The 17,244-nt window shown below is 37.3% G+C and overlaps 1 protein-coding gene across 1 annotated transcript; it reads right to left on the bottom strand.

Annotated features, from left to right (window-relative positions):
• Window positions 1-7: 7 nt before the first annotated feature.
• Window positions 8-12,683, bottom strand: si:dkey-197c15.6 (putative nuclease HARBI1). The gene is made up of 2 exons (XM_046877715.1): window positions 11,700-12,683; window positions 8-1,642 (listed from the first exon to the last, which is right to left on the bottom strand). Exons 1-2 carry the CDS (start codon window positions 12,439-12,441, stop codon window positions 1,170-1,172), a joined length of 1,215 nt encoding a protein of 404 aa, XP_046733671.1. The 5' UTR covers window positions 12,442-12,683; the 3' UTR covers window positions 8-1,169.
• Between the last annotated feature and the right edge of the window lie 4,561 nt (window positions 12,684-17,244).

Genomic DNA, 17,244 nt, shown 5'->3' with positions numbered 1-17,244 from the left:
AACAGTGTCTGTATGCACATTTATTGAAATTTGCAATAATTCCCCCAAAGACCCAAAGTTCCACTTGGGGAGAAACCACATAGCAAAAGCCCTGAAATTGGAGACAAAGGTATTCATATGTATGGTCCAGTGTCCAGGGTATACTCCAGTGTCAGCTGTGATTGGGGAGAAGGAGGACTACACCAGTGGTTAAAGAGAAATTATTCCTACCTGTGTCTTATTATGATCAGTTTTCTTGCCCTTTGTGGTTAAAGGCTAGAAACTTTATCTTCTGAAGTTGGAAAGGGAGGCAGCATTACTGAGCAGGGCATGACAACCACACAAACTGTCAGAATTGTTGCAGAATAAATCGATCAGCATCAGTGATTACCATTCGCAAAAATGTAGGTTTATAACATTTGGCAGATGCCCTTATCCAGAGAAACTTATAGACATGCATTGAAATCTTTATCAATAAATACATTCTAATACTGGCTCATTAGGTCACAAAATGAAAAAGCCACCAGTTTAAAACTCTGTTGGAATAGAATATAATTTGAAATGTCTTTTTAAAGAGAACTTCTAATTTAAGCACTTCTGGAAGAGTTGGCATTTGGATGCCATTTATACAGTTACAAAGTTATACAGTTGTTTGAACTTCTACAGGAAGTTCCAGCACCTAGGTTCAAAATAAGTCTTGAAGCATGCCTATCCTACCCTAAAAGATGGTGTGACTAGTTGAACACTGAAGCAGTGGTGCAGCGCTAGGTGAGATTTTAGCTTTGAGGTAGGTGGGTGCTGGTCTGTTTTGGGCTTTGTAATATTTAGACCATTTGATATCAGCCTGTGAAAAACTCCACCTTAAATTTGGTCATGGCTCTATTGCAATGACTAACTTTTGCAATGCCTATGTGTCATCAGCAAAATGGACATATAGAAATAACAAATATGTAAATAAGTAACTAAATTTAAAAATGATGTAGCAGTTGTAAGTAGAAAGAAATAATTCAAATAAAAATGTAATTTACATAAAATATACATTACAAACTTTTACATAGTCAGCAAAAACAATCAGAATTTTACACAACAGTTTCTACAGTGATTTGTAAAAGACGTATTTCTCTGTGAATTGGTGTTTTGTGCCGAGACTGGTTAGTAGAAGTCAGACTGCAGTTTCATTGTAAAATGTCTCAAGATTTACGAGAGATCTTGTGTGAATTATCACTGTTTTGTTGGTGCCTTTTCTCAGTGGCTTCTATATCTTCTTGCTCCTCTTGATCCCCAGAATTTCCAAAACACATCTCTATCATGTCCTCTGTTGCCTCTTCTATTTCACAAAAAGTTTTCTGTTCCTTTTTTCTTATTTCTGGATGTGGGTGTAATTGCTCCAGGACCAGTTTGCTGGGTAATGGCACTGAAAACTTTTTAGAGATGTTATGCAGAACACAGCAAGCAGTGATAATGCGAGCTACAGGCTCAAGATTATCAACCAGAACAGTTCCAAGACTGTGTAAGCACTGAAAGCGGGTTTTCAAAGAGCCTAAGATGTGTTGAGTGGATTTCCAAACCAGAGAATGAGCTGTGTTGAATCGTCTGGCCGCATTGGTCCGGGCACTTTCCACTGGGCTCAGCACATGTTTAGCTTTGCACAGACCTTTACCACCTGTGGGTATAAGAAGAAAGAATGGGTCCAGAGCATTTCAGCTAAAAGTCTTTTTTCGAAAAAAAGATAGTTATCATTCATTACTTTTTGACAGTCAGTCACCCTGGCTCAGGTTACTATATGTGCAAACTCAATTGGCCCTCCAAATGATCAAGCATATATACAGACCTAGAGGACACATTGGCTTGGCCGCTGTGTGTTTAACAAGTTAGCATCAGTGCCACACTAGGGCAGTATAGAGCTGTAGTCTCATGTCAAATTTTGTGCTGATCATTGACAAAATGCCACAATATTGTATAGGTTTCACAAACCTATAAACAGTAATGTTAAACTATACAGTCTACTATCATAAATGTTCATGTTATTTGTACAAAATGTTATTTGACTAAATATTTGAATCATGAATATATACAATTTGTGTATTGCTATCTAAATAGATAAATAAATAGATAGATAGATAAAGACACACACTCACTGAACACAATCAGAGACACTAGTGCACCGACTTCTTCCTGCAATAGTGCAATGCATTGGGTAATGTTTACATCAATCAAACCTGAGCTTTCAGATTTTTACTGTAGCTGGTGCAAGATGGCTGGTTCAAGTATTTTATTTTTTTTTTTTAAGTATAATTGCTTATCTTTGAGAATTTTCCCAAGCAAATGTATTCAGAATAATGCAATTAATTATCCAGTGACTGATAATTCTACAAATGGAAATTAATGTCTTAATTAGAAAGATAAATAGAAATTGTTCAATGCCGATCTTCTAGGGCACACAAATGGTCTGGTAGGAAATTGGCCCAAACAGCACGTATCCATGGACACTACCAGCTTTGTATGGACAGTCCAGCCTAGTTAAACTGGTGTAATAATGTGGGGAATATTTTCTTAGCACAATATAATAGGACCCTTAAACCTGTTAACACCAATCAATTATCGATAAAATGACACATGCTATTTGAGCATAGCTGCTGACCATGTGCCCTTCATCACTCCATTTTTTTTTTTATAAATCTCAAGAAAATTACATTTAGTGATAGATCCCTCAGAGAGGAAAATTCTCTTTTCTTTTATTTGTTTTAATAATATTTGATAATATCAAAACTGAAGGTGCCATGGTTAATCTAAAATATAATTACATAATATAAATAAATACATTAATAAATTCATAACTTTACTCTGTAAGCTGCCAAATTAATATAGTTTCAGTGAATCTTAAAGTACAATGAGAAACTTTTTATTATTGAATTTATTTGAGTTCAATGCCCAACACAACTATTCAGTGACCTTTACAGAGAGACAAGAAGCTGGTCCTTATTTTTCTAAAGCTTTTCCAAATGGATTCTGTCCCATTTTTTCTTCTCATATTTGGCATGGCAGACCAAATCAAAGGTCACCATGGGCTAACTTTTGCCTGCAGTCCCTAGACCAAACCCCCAAAAAAAAAAAACTATTTGTTGACTCAGCAACCATTACTTAATAAGCTAAATAGATTTAACTTAAATTTCACAACAGTTTTATCTCTACATAACATATATTAGTGTGTGCAATTCAATAAATACTAATTAAAAGGCGAATATAAATGTATGTGTAAAGTGAATAAAAAAACTTAATTAACATCAACTAGCATTGCAATCAGGTTAAAAATGAAATACATTTATAAATACATTTAATGTATTTGACTGTGGGCTGCATCACATGCAAATATTCTATGCAGCCAATGAACTGTCCATTTTGAAGCACAATGTGGTGCAGAAACAGTGGAAACTGTTTTCAGGAAAACACTCAAAAAAAACCAAACAAACAAACAAAAAAAAAAAACTACATCTAAATCAAATATTAGTTTGACATTTTCTGAATCACAATGTGAAGAGGTGAAAAGAGGTAAGGGTTTTCTTTGTGTTAACAAAGATAAAAGTTTCAATTTTGTGTTTTAAAGTTCAGTTGTTTATTGTTTGTCATTTCTATGAATTATGCTTCAACAATTTAAAAAATGTAGTACTTCGGGTTTGTACATTTACCTTTTTTATGCACATGAACAGAAAAACAGATTTGCAGCGGGTATATTTTTATAAATGTGCATACGGTCGAGTGTTTATATGAGTATCTTTGCTTTATTTTTAGGTATGACTATGCATCGTGTTGCATAAGCAAAGCATTTTCACTCAACTACAAAATATAAAGAAAATTGAAAAAGCTAGCGTAATCAGTTATTTTATGTCATTTAATACTGTTCTATTTTGTTTAAATATGCCTTAAAAGAATTCTCCAATTAGCTTAAAAATGTTGCATTAGCAGTATGTTTTTAAAGCTAATTGGAGAATTCTGGAAGTCGGTCACCTGACCATTGTCTTGGTGTAGGATTATAGCATCAAAACTAGCAGACATGTCTCTTCACTTTTAAATTCATTTTTCTTCAAAAATCATTTGCCAAGAGTGGTTACACCATCAGTTAAGATAAGTCAAAACAATGTCCTTGTCTCAAAACATTATGGAGGTCTCATACATGTGCTTTTGTGTATCTACCATGAAAAGCAGATTTTTTTTCATTCATGTACTTTGCAGACTAGTGCTGTGAAAATATGCAGAGAAGTTTTAAGTCCGTGTTTACTGGTGTACCTCTTTGAGAACACTGATAATCTCATCAGACATTACCAGGTGAATCTCTCAAATACATTGAATCCTCTATTTTATTTTTTTTAATTTAATGAGATCCACCTTGAAAGTAAACCTCCAAACCTAGATTACTTAAAAATAGCAATGATTTTCACCCAATTAAACAGAAATTAAATAATAGATGCATTTAATTTATTAAATATAAAAGGCGTGTTTTTTTTATTTTATTTAAAAATATTGTGCTATTTAAATGCATTATTTTTTTTACCACTCAAACAATCTGAATCATACAAATTAATTTTGCAAGTAAATATACATTTACTGGTCTCTTCTTTAAAAGTATACATGAGGATGATGAACTGAAACGGCAGACACTGAGGATCATGAAAGGTGGCTCCATGTATGATCCTTAACTTATAGTGCTAGAAGGCTTGTGCTTTGCTGCTTGGACTAATATATGCAATTAATTTTAGCTACCCCAAAGAACTCAGGTACATATTTGAATTTCTTCAAATTTTATTGGAGATTGACAGTGAAAACCTTTACTCTTAGAACAACAGGCTTCGTTAAAATAAAGAATTTCATTGTTGTTCTTCTTTCGGCTGCTCCCATTAGGGGTTGCCACAGTGGATCATCCATCACACTACTCAGTCCTCTACATCTGCCTCTTTCAAATCAACTACCTGCATTTTCTTCCCTCAACACATCCATAAACCTCCGCCTTCCTCTTTTCCTTCTTCCTGGCGGCTCCATTCTCAGCATTCCCCTACCGATATACCCCACATGTCCCTTCTTTGCACATGTCCAAACCATCTCAACCGAGCCTCTCTCACTTTGTCCCCAAAATGTCCTACATGCACTGTTCCTCTAATAAACTCATTTCTAATCCTGTCCAACCTCATCACTCCCAATAAAAATCTCAAAGAATTTCATTGTTAACCATAATATTGCATCCCTTGTCTTGTGTTTTTTAAAATAAAGTAAAAAGCTGTTTTGTACTAATTCATTGTATGTTTGATGTTCTGGAGCAGTGCAGCAGGTAGACCATTTGTATTTAATAGCTTCAAGTTGAATTTATTAAAAGGTACGATGCATATATATTTTAAGTATATGTAACAATTTTTACCAGTGTAGACAAGTTCAATAGTTCTAGATCTAAAATAAAATAAATTTAGTTAAAGACAAATAAATATATGTTTTAATGTTAAAGATATGAAATGTTGAGTTGACAACTTGTATTTACTTGGTAGATTGAATTGAATTGGGTCCCTTTGCATGGCCAGTCGGTACAAATCCTTTTCTCCTTCTTTAGTGTCCAACTTCTCATACAGCTCCTTATATGCCTTTTCCTTTGCTTTAGCCACATCCCTCTTCACATGTTAGCCTTCAGCACAGATTTTGGGACTCTCGGCTGAAAATGCGCTTCCTAACTTTAAATGTTAACAGTTCCTGATAAAAGTGGGCTACATACACAATTTAAATATCTTTAAAAAGAAGACACTTTCATGTCCATTATTCAAAGTTGATATTGCTCAAAAAGATAAGTTACAGAAAGTTATAGAAGATTATGTACTATGAAAAAAAAATCCTGAATTAAATTTTTTTTCTTCATATATAAATACATTACATCAGTCCTGCAGCAATCCAGAAAAGTACTGGGTTAAAAGCCACATGTCTCAAGAGTTTATATTTTAAATTTTATGAAGATTTTCATGACAAATGAGATTCCTACAAACATTTATCTGAGACTATGTCTGTTCCTTTTCTCCCTCAGGTGGCCATTCATAGTTTATTCATACAGTCTGCATATTAATGAATGGCTGCCCTTTAAAGGCTTTTGTTATACATATGTTTGGCTATTGATATTAATTGGCATAAATTGCCAGGTAGCCAGACAAGCTATTATTTTACGGTCATGGCCATTCATATTGATGTCCTGCCATTCCAATCACAACAATTTACACGCACACGCATGCACACTTACTTTTCAAGCATTTCTCATAAAAACAAACGGGCAGTAAAACCTATAACATGGTATAAACTGTAAATGGAGATATATTGTAACTTAAAGATGCAAAATAGCATCTCCATGCAGATCTCCAAGTCTCTGTTGTTAGTTACTCCACCCCCAAGAATATTTTCCCTCACCGCTGATTTGTGCAAATCTCAGATAAACAACTTTTTTGACTGTCCATTTTTTTCTTTGTTTTCTTTTTTTTTCTTAACAGAACCCAGTTAGCACTTGCTATAAACAGATGTTCGTGCAGATCCGAGAGCTTCATCACTTCCTGGTTTGTCATAGCACGTGCTGCTTCGGCCAGTAAGAGTTTGTAAAGAGTAATAAAACTAAGACTCACACGTGGAGAATAAAATCCTCCTATATATCATAAAAATCCTGCACTTATTGGCTACATTGTCCATCAATCATTTTGTTTTCATAATGCTACTGGCTGGAAATAAAAGGTTTGAAATTATAGGTGGTGCATAATAAAACATCACGACACCTGCAGAGAGTGTGAATGCTCAAACCCAAGATTCCGCCTCTTTTACTGTTTTTTTTTGTTTTTTCTTATTAGTTTGTGGTCTTATGTGTTTTGTAACATTATAATCTACCAGCCATATATTTTTTTAACTAGCAAAATGTAGTATTTTATGCAAAAGTTATTCAGAAACATATACACACACACAAACACCAGCTGAAGTTCTGTGACATAAACAAAGGACTAACCATCTAAATTACAACAATATTGTTTGGTTGGAGCAAAAATGCTTTATGGCATGTGGAGCCTTATCTTTCCTAATAAACCGAGATTAGCAACAGTGTGTGTGTTTGTGACTTGTTATTACAATAATAATGTAAGTAGTGTTTTTTTATGCATGTTGTTTGTGTGTACTGCTTACACAATTTCAGCAAATAATTTTATTATACGTTTTCCATTGAAAAACAGTGATCTGAAATCGCTTTAGAAAGATGTATATTTAGTCATGGTTACTCTTCTCCCTTTTATTTAATCTATTGCCAAACATTAACACCAAACATTAACATTAAAACATGAGAACAATTAAGATTAAACTGCTGTCGCATCTCCTTGTACTCCTGCCTACTTTTCTCATCTCTCTGTCGATCCCAATTCTGTTTTGCCCACCTCTTTTTCCTTATGCTCTCCTGTACTTCCTCATTCCACCACTACGTCTCTTTGTCTTCCTTTCTCTTTCCAGATGTCACACCAAGTACCTTTTTAGCTGTCTCCCTTATCACTTTTGCAGTAGTTGCCCAATCATCCAGCACCTCTTCACCACCACCACCCCCTGTCTGACCTCTTTTCTGAACCTTTAAGTTTAAAGCCACCTCCAATGTTCCTGGCCTTAATCTCTTTCGACTTGGTCTCCTGAACACACAACATGTCTACCTTTCTTCTCTCCATCATATCAGCTACCTCTAATACCTCTAATACCTGGTCCTGCATGAAAAAAATACCATCATATACCATGAAACTGGTATAATCTTGAAAAATACTGTGAAATAAATTTCTGCTCATACCCCCCAGGACTATTGGAGTTTTTAACATACATGTTTATAATGAAAATAGTACATACTAGAGCTGCGCGATTAATCGTTATTATTGAATAATTTAAATTTTTTTACGCTTTACATCGATGTTCAAAAAAACGAAAATGGATTTTATAATTTCACTTTGGTTTGGCACAGCGAGCTTCCGTAGTTCTGCGACGCCCTCAGCGTAGGTGGGGGCATTGTAACATGCCACAGGGCATGTCTCAAGCCTGATGCAGTGGACAGGATTGTGTTCCTTGCTAAAAACATGTAAAAATGCCTGTTTGATTTTATTTAGCATGTAACCAAATAGTTTTTCTTTAGGGATTTATTTTTCCAGGTGACAACTATTTATTTTATATAAAGTGATTTAAGTTGTCTGCAGTTTGCACTTTACAAATCCCTCATATTTGTTATATTAATTTATTTTGCTAGAATAACCAGAAATTGTAAAGACAGGTGAAAGTTTGTACTTTATCAATCCCAAAAAGAGGTTTTTATGTTTTATTGATTGTTTTTGTAAAATAACAAGAAAAGTTTTTAGCGAAAGTAATTTTGCACATTGCACTTTTAGTCCAAAAAAGCAGTTAATGTTAGGTTTTATTTAAAAAATAAAAATCTATCCTATAGTCTCTAGTGTTTTTTTTCATTACATTTATTTTATCTAAAACAATCTGAGATTTAATTTACAGGACACATCGCCCAGCTCTACATTTACATTTGTGGCAGACGCCCGTGTCCAGAGCGACATACAAAAGTGCTTTGAGTCTCTAGCAATGAATAAATCTACACTGCTACGCTAAATTACAAATGTAAGATAAATCAGATTACAACTCTTTTAATTTATTTATTTTTTTAAACAAAGCAAACTTGAAAAGTGTTAGTTTAAGTCAGGGGTGTCAAACTCAAATTCACAGTGGGCCAAAATTAAAAACTGGGACGAAGTCGTGGGCCAAACTCAATATTTATTGAAAAAATTGACTGCAATTGTGCATGTTTTTCCTCTCTCCAGATCTGTAATGTTCAACCTTTTGAAATGGAAACAAACTTTAGTTTTGCATAAACATTGAATCTGGAACAACCAAAGTTTAATCTGATTGGTTGAAGTCAGATTCCTGCATCTCTTCTTATATGCACGTGCATCATGTCTGGGGATTAGGCTCTGAGCTGAGGACATCCTCAGGATTAAGTGAAGGTGTTCATCAGTGAGACCCCTGAGTGGTGTTTTGTTCATCTTCATTAAAGAGAACAGTTACACACACAGATATGTGCTGGTGAACATAGAGCGCGTTTTGAGCAGCTTGGGCACGAAGTTGGAGCAGTGTGTCGGGGAGAAACATGGAAACTGTGAAGCACACACAGAGTCGGTGCGCTTTCCACGTCAACCACAAACGGATTACTGAGGAGTTCAAATCTGCATTTCTGGGCTTCAAAGTCGGCAAATCACGGGGTAAATTCAGCGCTGACTACGCGAAGTTTTTCAGCGGTTTTGACTGACGCGCTCGCGCACTAACAAAGCATTCTGGGATTTGTAGTATTAGCGGTGTATGCGCTATACACTGGCGGGCCAGCACTAATACACATTTGATATGATCTCGCGGGCCAAAATAATTACCCGGCCTGAGTTTGACACCCCTGGTTTAAGTGTTTCAGGAAGAGGTAGGACGTCAGTCGTCGCTTGAAGACAGCCAGGGACGCTGTTCAGACATTTGGGGGAGTTCATTCCACTACCTCGGTGCCAGAACAGAGAAGAGCTTTGAAGTATACTTACCTCTCATCCTGAGAGAAGCTCTAGTACATACACAATACATTTTTCTGTCTTGATAGTTTTGACATACAGCAATTATACTACCTTTCCAACTTATCTGAAAGGCCATACACACTGGTCATCTTGTTTGTTGTTCTGGTATTACTCCAAACAATCTTCTGACCTAATGCTTTTTGACCATTTTCTGGTTTCCTTTAAAGCCTGCTTTATGCTATCAAACTCTAATCAATGTTGTAATCTCATTCTGGAACAGATAGACTGATATCTCACTAGAATGATGCACTGCAGTTATTACTCGATATGCATGCACCTTTAAAATCCAGGTCAGTTTCATTTTTTATTCTGCCTCTGATATATTTCAGATTTGCATAGGCTAAAAGCACAAGGTTGCCATCTAGAATATCTGTGTGTTAAAACTAGACTATTGTAGTATTAAAACTACTCATTGTCCATTAACAAATGTATGTTGAGCATCTGAAAAATTGGCCCAGGTGCAATCTGTAAATAACTTATATGAACAATTGCATTCAGGTTCAGTTCTTGGCCCCTTACTATTTATCATTTATTTATTGCCACTTGGATGTATCTTTCAGAAACATGGTATTCAATTCCATTGTTATGCTGATGCCATCCAGCTCTATCTGTCCTCAAAACCTACTTCTGACCTTCCTCTAGTTAAAGCTTGGTTCTCAAATAATTTTCTTAAACTAAACAGTAGTAAAACTGAATTACTTCTCGTGGGCACAAAAAATATATATATTTAAGACCAGTAGTTTCTCTATGTGTATTGAAAATTCCAAAAATGTCATGTTGCGATTATTGTGGTCAAAATGGCAAAATGCGATTGCGATATAAAAAAATGGTATCATGAGTCCATTTGATTGGTTATCAAGAAAACACACAGATTAGTGATAATGCTGAAATGTGTATTTTTAAAACTATGAAAGTTTTCAGAATTATTTTTTTCTGTATTAATGTAAAAAAAATTCTCTAAGGTACAGCTAAATTAAATAAAACAATAAATAAAAATATAAAATAAGTTATTTGAAACATTTTATCCAAACAAAGGGGGAAATCACATGCCGCTGCCCACACCCATTTAAACCGATAATAGGGGAGAGAGAGAGAGAGAGAGAGAGCGCGCGTGTGTGTGTATGGGAACGTGTATGGGAAAGCAGAGGTTGCCAGGTGAAGACGAGTTCCTTCCTCTGCTCAGTATCGGTGATCTTAAAGATAACATTTTGCCATATAACAGGGGTAGCGTGTTTTCTGGCTGACAGTGAAGTGTCGGTCTGCTCAGCATCCATCTTCACCTGGTCTCCCCGCTACACGCCGAAATGTCACGTGGCCACACGCGCACTGCCTAAACTAAGACTGGTGGTTTTTTGTTTAGTTAGCGGAACACACGCACTTATTTATTTCATTCAGTCGCAACATTTGCCATCATGTAAGCGGACACTGCGACTGCAACACGGCGCGTTTAATCAGGACTGCTGCTATTACGGTTCATGCTCTGGTCACCTCACACATGGACTATTGAAATGCTCTCTTTTTTTTGGTCTTTCCCATAAATCCACACACAAGCTACAGTGGGTGCAAAACTCATCTGCACGAATACTCAGATCTGCTGAGCTCTATGCCCAGGAGGATTAAGGCAGTGCTAGATAACAATAGTGCTCACACAAAATACACTTATTTTGACAATAATGGCTGCATGTAGATTTATTTTTAGAGGACAGTAAATCTTTACTGCTATTTAGGCTGCACACTGACTATTCTAAATATATCCAAGTTTCATTTGTATAGTATTATAGAGAAATACTATACCTGAGAAGAAGACTAATATTCACATTTATGTTTATACTCACTTGTACTTGCTTATCAGCTTTTGCTAATTTTTCATAGATAGATTATATCTTTTGCTATTTGTAGTACTTCAACAGTGGTTCAACAGCCTTTATATTTATTTGCTGCGCGCACACACACACAATCACACACACACACACACACACACACACACACACACACACACACACTTTTAAAATAGCTCCCTGCCAGCTAACACCTTTGTTGGACATAATTGTGCATCCAGTTTGTGTGGTATGTTGATGTACTCACCCAGGACCCAGGTCTGACCATGCTGAAGTCTGTTAAACTCTTGACAAATATCTGAGCTTTCCCAGACCACCTGTTCGTGAGTCCCCCCAGGACAACACTGTTGCACACTCAGCAGATTTCCATCCACGTCGCTTATGATCTGCACCATGACAGAATGGTCACCCCTGGTGGTCAGGAACAAACTCTCTTCAGCTGGTGAAGGGGTGACATTGACATGTAAAAACCCCAAAAGTCCCACCACGTCTGGTATGCCACTTAAACGTTTAAAGCCCTGCGCAACGCCCATGCGATCGTCGTAAGTGGCGGGGAAAGTGATAAAGTCCGATCTCATATCCTCCAGGACTTTAGAGACAGTGTTCACGGCGTCGCTTGCGTTTGCGTGCTCCAGTCCCAACGCGTCCGTGATCTTCTTGGGGAGGAAACCGTGCGCGTAGAAATACAGCGTCGCGAGGGTCATGGCTTCAACTGAAGCGGCGTCGCTACTGGGTCTAAACACATCTTTCTTCATTCGGGCTTTAACGCAGTCCACGATGAAAGTTAGACACTGGCGAGTGAAATGAAAACACTGCGATAAGAAATGGTCATCAAACAAATCCAGGCGGCTCGGTGACTCGTGGCTGAGCCGCTCCGTGCCGCGGCATGCTGAACTGCTCCTGCTTACAGGTGGAGGAGGCAGTGTGCTGCTCTCAGCCCTGTACAGATCCTCCTGAACAGCGAGCCACACCGCCCCGGCGTAAGACATGCTGACAAGCAGCTACAAAGCTGCAACCACCGCGACCTCTAAACCCGAAACACACCCAAACCCCAGACACTCAATACCGCAATAATCAGCACTGAACTGATCCTGCTGCAGCTTACATCAGTAAACCGTTCACTTCTGTTCCAGGTGTTGAAACCAACAGTTCTAATCACAACAATACCTGTACACACACACATACATACACACACACAGCACCCTGCCAACAACAGTCAAAATGATTTTACTTCCGGTTGAACGTGATAGGATTTTATCAAAATAAATGTCTCATATTGTAAAAATAAAATAAAAAAAGAATAATAAGACAAGCAATCTAATAATATTATAAACACAAGACAAATACCACTGTAAAAGCAATGAAATAAGTAAAGATGTGAAAACTGAAATTATAATCAAAATGATTTTATATCAAAAGATTGTATATATACTGTATAAATCTATTTAATATACGAGTTTTACATTTAGTATTGAATCACTAAAATAAAAAACTTTTTAATGATTCAATACTAAATGTGAAACTCGTAAATTAGATAGATTTATACAGTATATATACAATCTTTTGATATAAAATCATTTTGATTATAATTTCAGTTATAATATATATAATGTATGTATGTATGTATGTATGTATGTATATGTATATGTTTTATGTATATGTATATGTTTATATATATATATATATATATATATATATATATATATATATATATATATATATATATATATATATATATATATATATAAATCATCACTGCGTCTCTATAAATTAGAATATCATTTAAAAGTTGATTTATTTTATTTTCAGCTTGTTTGCTTGCTTAGCGTTATTTAACGTCATTTATAGGTAGATATTCAGACTAAACTGTTTACTGGAACAGATTCAAAGTAGCTACAATGATCTTGAAGTTTTCTCGACCTGCGTTGTTTATTAGTAAGTCTAACCAGTGTGTGAAACACACACCGCGGACACGTGATTGCTCGTATGGCTTTATTCAGGGTTTCCCAAGCACGAGCCGTGTTTCTCCCGGGTTCGTGGAAATTTGTCTTGCGTGAAACTGGTCCGTGGTGCAAATAAGCTTGGGGAGCGCTGGTACAGCTGCAGTTTGTAATCTTAATATTATCGTTTAACCCTCTCAAGGCAGGCGTTGCTGATTTGCAACAGTTAAAAACTAACTACCTTATTACTCCAGATACATATTTTATGAGGTTTTTTTACTCAGAAGTACCACTGCAGGACTTGGTTGTCCATTAGCAACAAACAGTTTCCCACTTGCTGACCAGGTGGCAGTGTAGTCTCCCTTCCAACATGTCTGTTTCCATGGGTTCCCTGAAACTGATTTTCTTGGCATCAATTTCGTGTAAGTATCACTATTAACCTCCATTAATTTGAAACTAAAACTGCATCAGAAGAATCATAAGTGTATATAGACACAGTAAATGCCAATTAGTAGATTTTATCTCTTCTGGATTTGCAGACGTGTGGCCAGATAGGTACCACTGGATATCACATGCTTTATCTACTAGTTTGCCTATATTTTGAGCAACAGTTTATACTAGGGTTATTTTCCTATCACCAGTGTTTACGTATTACTTTGAGGTGTCACTGAGGGTATATCATATGGAAAATTTAATAATTTGGAGTGAAGTTACAAACAATCAGAGGCAGATTTGATCAAAAGCAATGGCACAATACCATGTTCATTTGACTGTGCAGTGAGGAAAACTGATGTAGCCTAAATTCCATGGCACTTTTATTAGTACAGATCATTGTGTCAAAGCATTTTTTGGCAAACTACCTTACAGAATACTCTCTATGCAGGATTTGCAGTGTGTTATGGCAGGCAGACGAAAGTTTTACTCAGCCAGGGAAGTCATTGAGTACATTTGCCTTCCTGATGGTGCTTTATCTGACACAGAATCGATTCCAGACGATAAAATTGCTGATCCAGATTTTGAGGAATCTCCTGAAGCATACGAGTCTGACTCCAGCTTTGATGATGATAAGCCACTGGCAGCAATACCAAAAGCTAATCTCAACCCCAGATGACAATGAACCTCAGCCAGGCCCAGCTCCAGTCAACAAAGAGTTTTCTTGGAGGCAGAGGAAACCCCCAGCAGCTGACATAGACTCTTCATTCCGAGGACCTGCATTCTCACCTCCCCCAGACGAAATACCAAGTCCAAAGTGGTATTTTGATCAGTTCATGGACAAATCTGTGTTTGAACATATTTCTAACCAATCTAACTTGTATGCAGTTATGAAGAATGGCCCAGAACTGAAAACAACCCCTTCTGAAATAGAGCAATTCATTGGTTTACACATCTTGATGAGCATAGTACGTATGCCATCATACCGCATGTACTGGCAGATGGCAACCCGCTACGACCCAATTGCGACAGTCATGGGACGTAAGCGATTTGATAACCTGCGTACATACATCCACATGAACGACAATACCAATGTGAAGCAAAGGGTGAGCCTGGATACGATCCATTATTCAAGGTGCGTCCAGTTCTTGAGAAAGTCCGTGCCAACTGTTTGAAGGTTGAACCAGAAGAAAACCACTCCATTGATGAGCAGATGATCCCCTTCAAAGGAAAGATTGGAATGAAACAGTATATCAAGAACAAGCCGCATAAATGGGGAATCAAGGTCTTTACTCGTGCAGGTGTCACTGGACTAGTCTATGACTTTGAAGTATACACTGGAAAAGGGACCGTGACCAATGAGCGTGGACTTGGTGTTGCCGGTGAAGTTGTGCTTCGTCTTGTATCAGAAGTTCCAAAAGGACTAAACTACAAGTGCTTCTTCGACAACTGGTTCACTTCCCCTGAACTCATTGTGGAACTGAAGAAAATGGGAATTCTAACAGTTGCTACCATCAATCGTAACCGTCTCCGTGGATGTACCCTCAAGAGTGACAAGGAACTCTCAAAGGCCGGGCGTGGTGCGTATGAAGTGAAATACGAAAAGACAAGTGGGATGTCCATCGTGAAGTGGTATGATAACAAGGCAGTGTTGCTGGCATCATCCTTCATTGGCCCTGAACCTGTTGAGAGATGCAGAAGGTGGTCGAAAGAGAAGAAGGAATATGTGGAAGTGGACAGACCCCACATTGTCAATGGTTGGCTCCTCTATCGCCGTCATCTCACCCAGAAGCAGGAGAAGAAGTATATGCCACTTCTTGACTTCCGTGTTCAAGTTGCAGATGCCCTCATCAAGGTTGGCAAACAGGCTGACTTGAACAGTAGGAAAAGAGGACGACCGTCACTGGAAGATGATCCAACGTCCCATCAAGCTGCCCCACCTCCACCTCCACTTCAGAGGATCTCTGCACCATCAGTTGATGTCAGATTGGCCTGCCTGAAGTGCAAAGTACTTCTGTGCTTTACAAAAGACAAAAACTGTTTCTTGGAGTACCACATGACAAAGTGACTTGGAAACATGCCCTACTCAATGAGGATTTGAGATATTGGATTTGGATCCCATATTGTTTTTGTTGTTGTTCTGCCACTGAAAAGCACTTTGTTACATTGTTTGAAAAGTTGTATATAAAAAGTTATTGTTCATATCATATTCAGTCGTCTTTGGATCCCATATTGTTTTTGTTGTTGTTCTGCCACTGAAAAGCACTTTGTTACATTGTTTGAAAAGTTGTATATAAAAAGTTATTGTTCATATCATATTCAGTCGTCAGTGTCTAATTACCACACTGGGCCAATGTTGCAAATCTGCAACATCCCAGAACGCCTTGCATGTGAAGGTCTCTCTAAAAAAAAAGTCAGGATTCTATTGTACTACCCCATATGATAATTTTCCCCAAATATCAGATTTTTCCTGTTACTAAAACTTAATTTGAGCCTGAGAGGGTTAATGTAAGAGTTTTAAATGATTGTATGTTATCTTGTCTAATGCCATTTGTCTTTTCGCGGCAGATTTGTTGATGAAAACCGGCCAACTTGACACGTTTTCTTGGCGCAGGAACGCGACCCTGGAGCTCAGGAAGCACTTCTCAACACCCTACAGCAGGTAAATAAATTAGAATATCATTTAAAAGTTGATTTATTTTAGTGATTCAATAGAAATGTGAAACTCGTATATTAGATAGATTTATCACTGAAAATCCAAAATTCAGTATCTCAGAAAATTAGAATATTGTGAAAAAGTTCAATATTGGAGACTGGTGGTGTCAAACTCTAATCAGCTTATTAAATCCAAACACCTGCAAAGGTTTCCTGAGCCTTTAACTGGTGTCACAGTCTGGTTCAGGCTACACAGTCATGGGGGAAGACTGCTGACTTGACAGTTGCACAGTCAGTGGTGGTTTGAGGAATCGTCATCTGCTGGTGTTGGTCCACTGTGTTTTATTGAGTCCAAGGTCAGCACATCCGTCTACCAGAAAGTTTTGGAGTGCTTCATGCTTCCCTCTGCTGACCAGCTTTTTGTAGATGCTGATTTCATTTTCCAGCAAGATTTGGCACCTGCTCACACTGCCAAAAACACCAAAAGTTGGTTATATAACCATAGTGTTGATGTACTTGACTGTCCAGCAAACTCACCAGACCTGAATGCCATAGAAAATCTATAGGTTATTGTCAAGAGGAAAATGAGAAACAAGAGACTGAGAAATGCAAATAAGCTGAAGACCACTGTCAAAAAAACCTGGGCTTCCATACCACCTCAGCAGTTCCACAGACTGATCACCTCCATGCCATGCTGAATTGAGGCAGCAATTAAAGCAAGTATTGAGTACATACAGTATATACAGTAAATGAACACACTTTCCA

This window comes from Silurus meridionalis, chromosome 21 (genome assembly GCF_014805685.1).
Source record: "Silurus meridionalis isolate SWU-2019-XX chromosome 21, ASM1480568v1, whole genome shotgun sequence".
NCBI classification, from domain to species: Eukaryota; Metazoa; Chordata; class Actinopteri; order Siluriformes; family Siluridae; genus Silurus; species Silurus meridionalis.
Note: the sequence above shows the minus strand (reverse complement) of the source record. Positions and strands in the feature narration are given on the sequence as shown.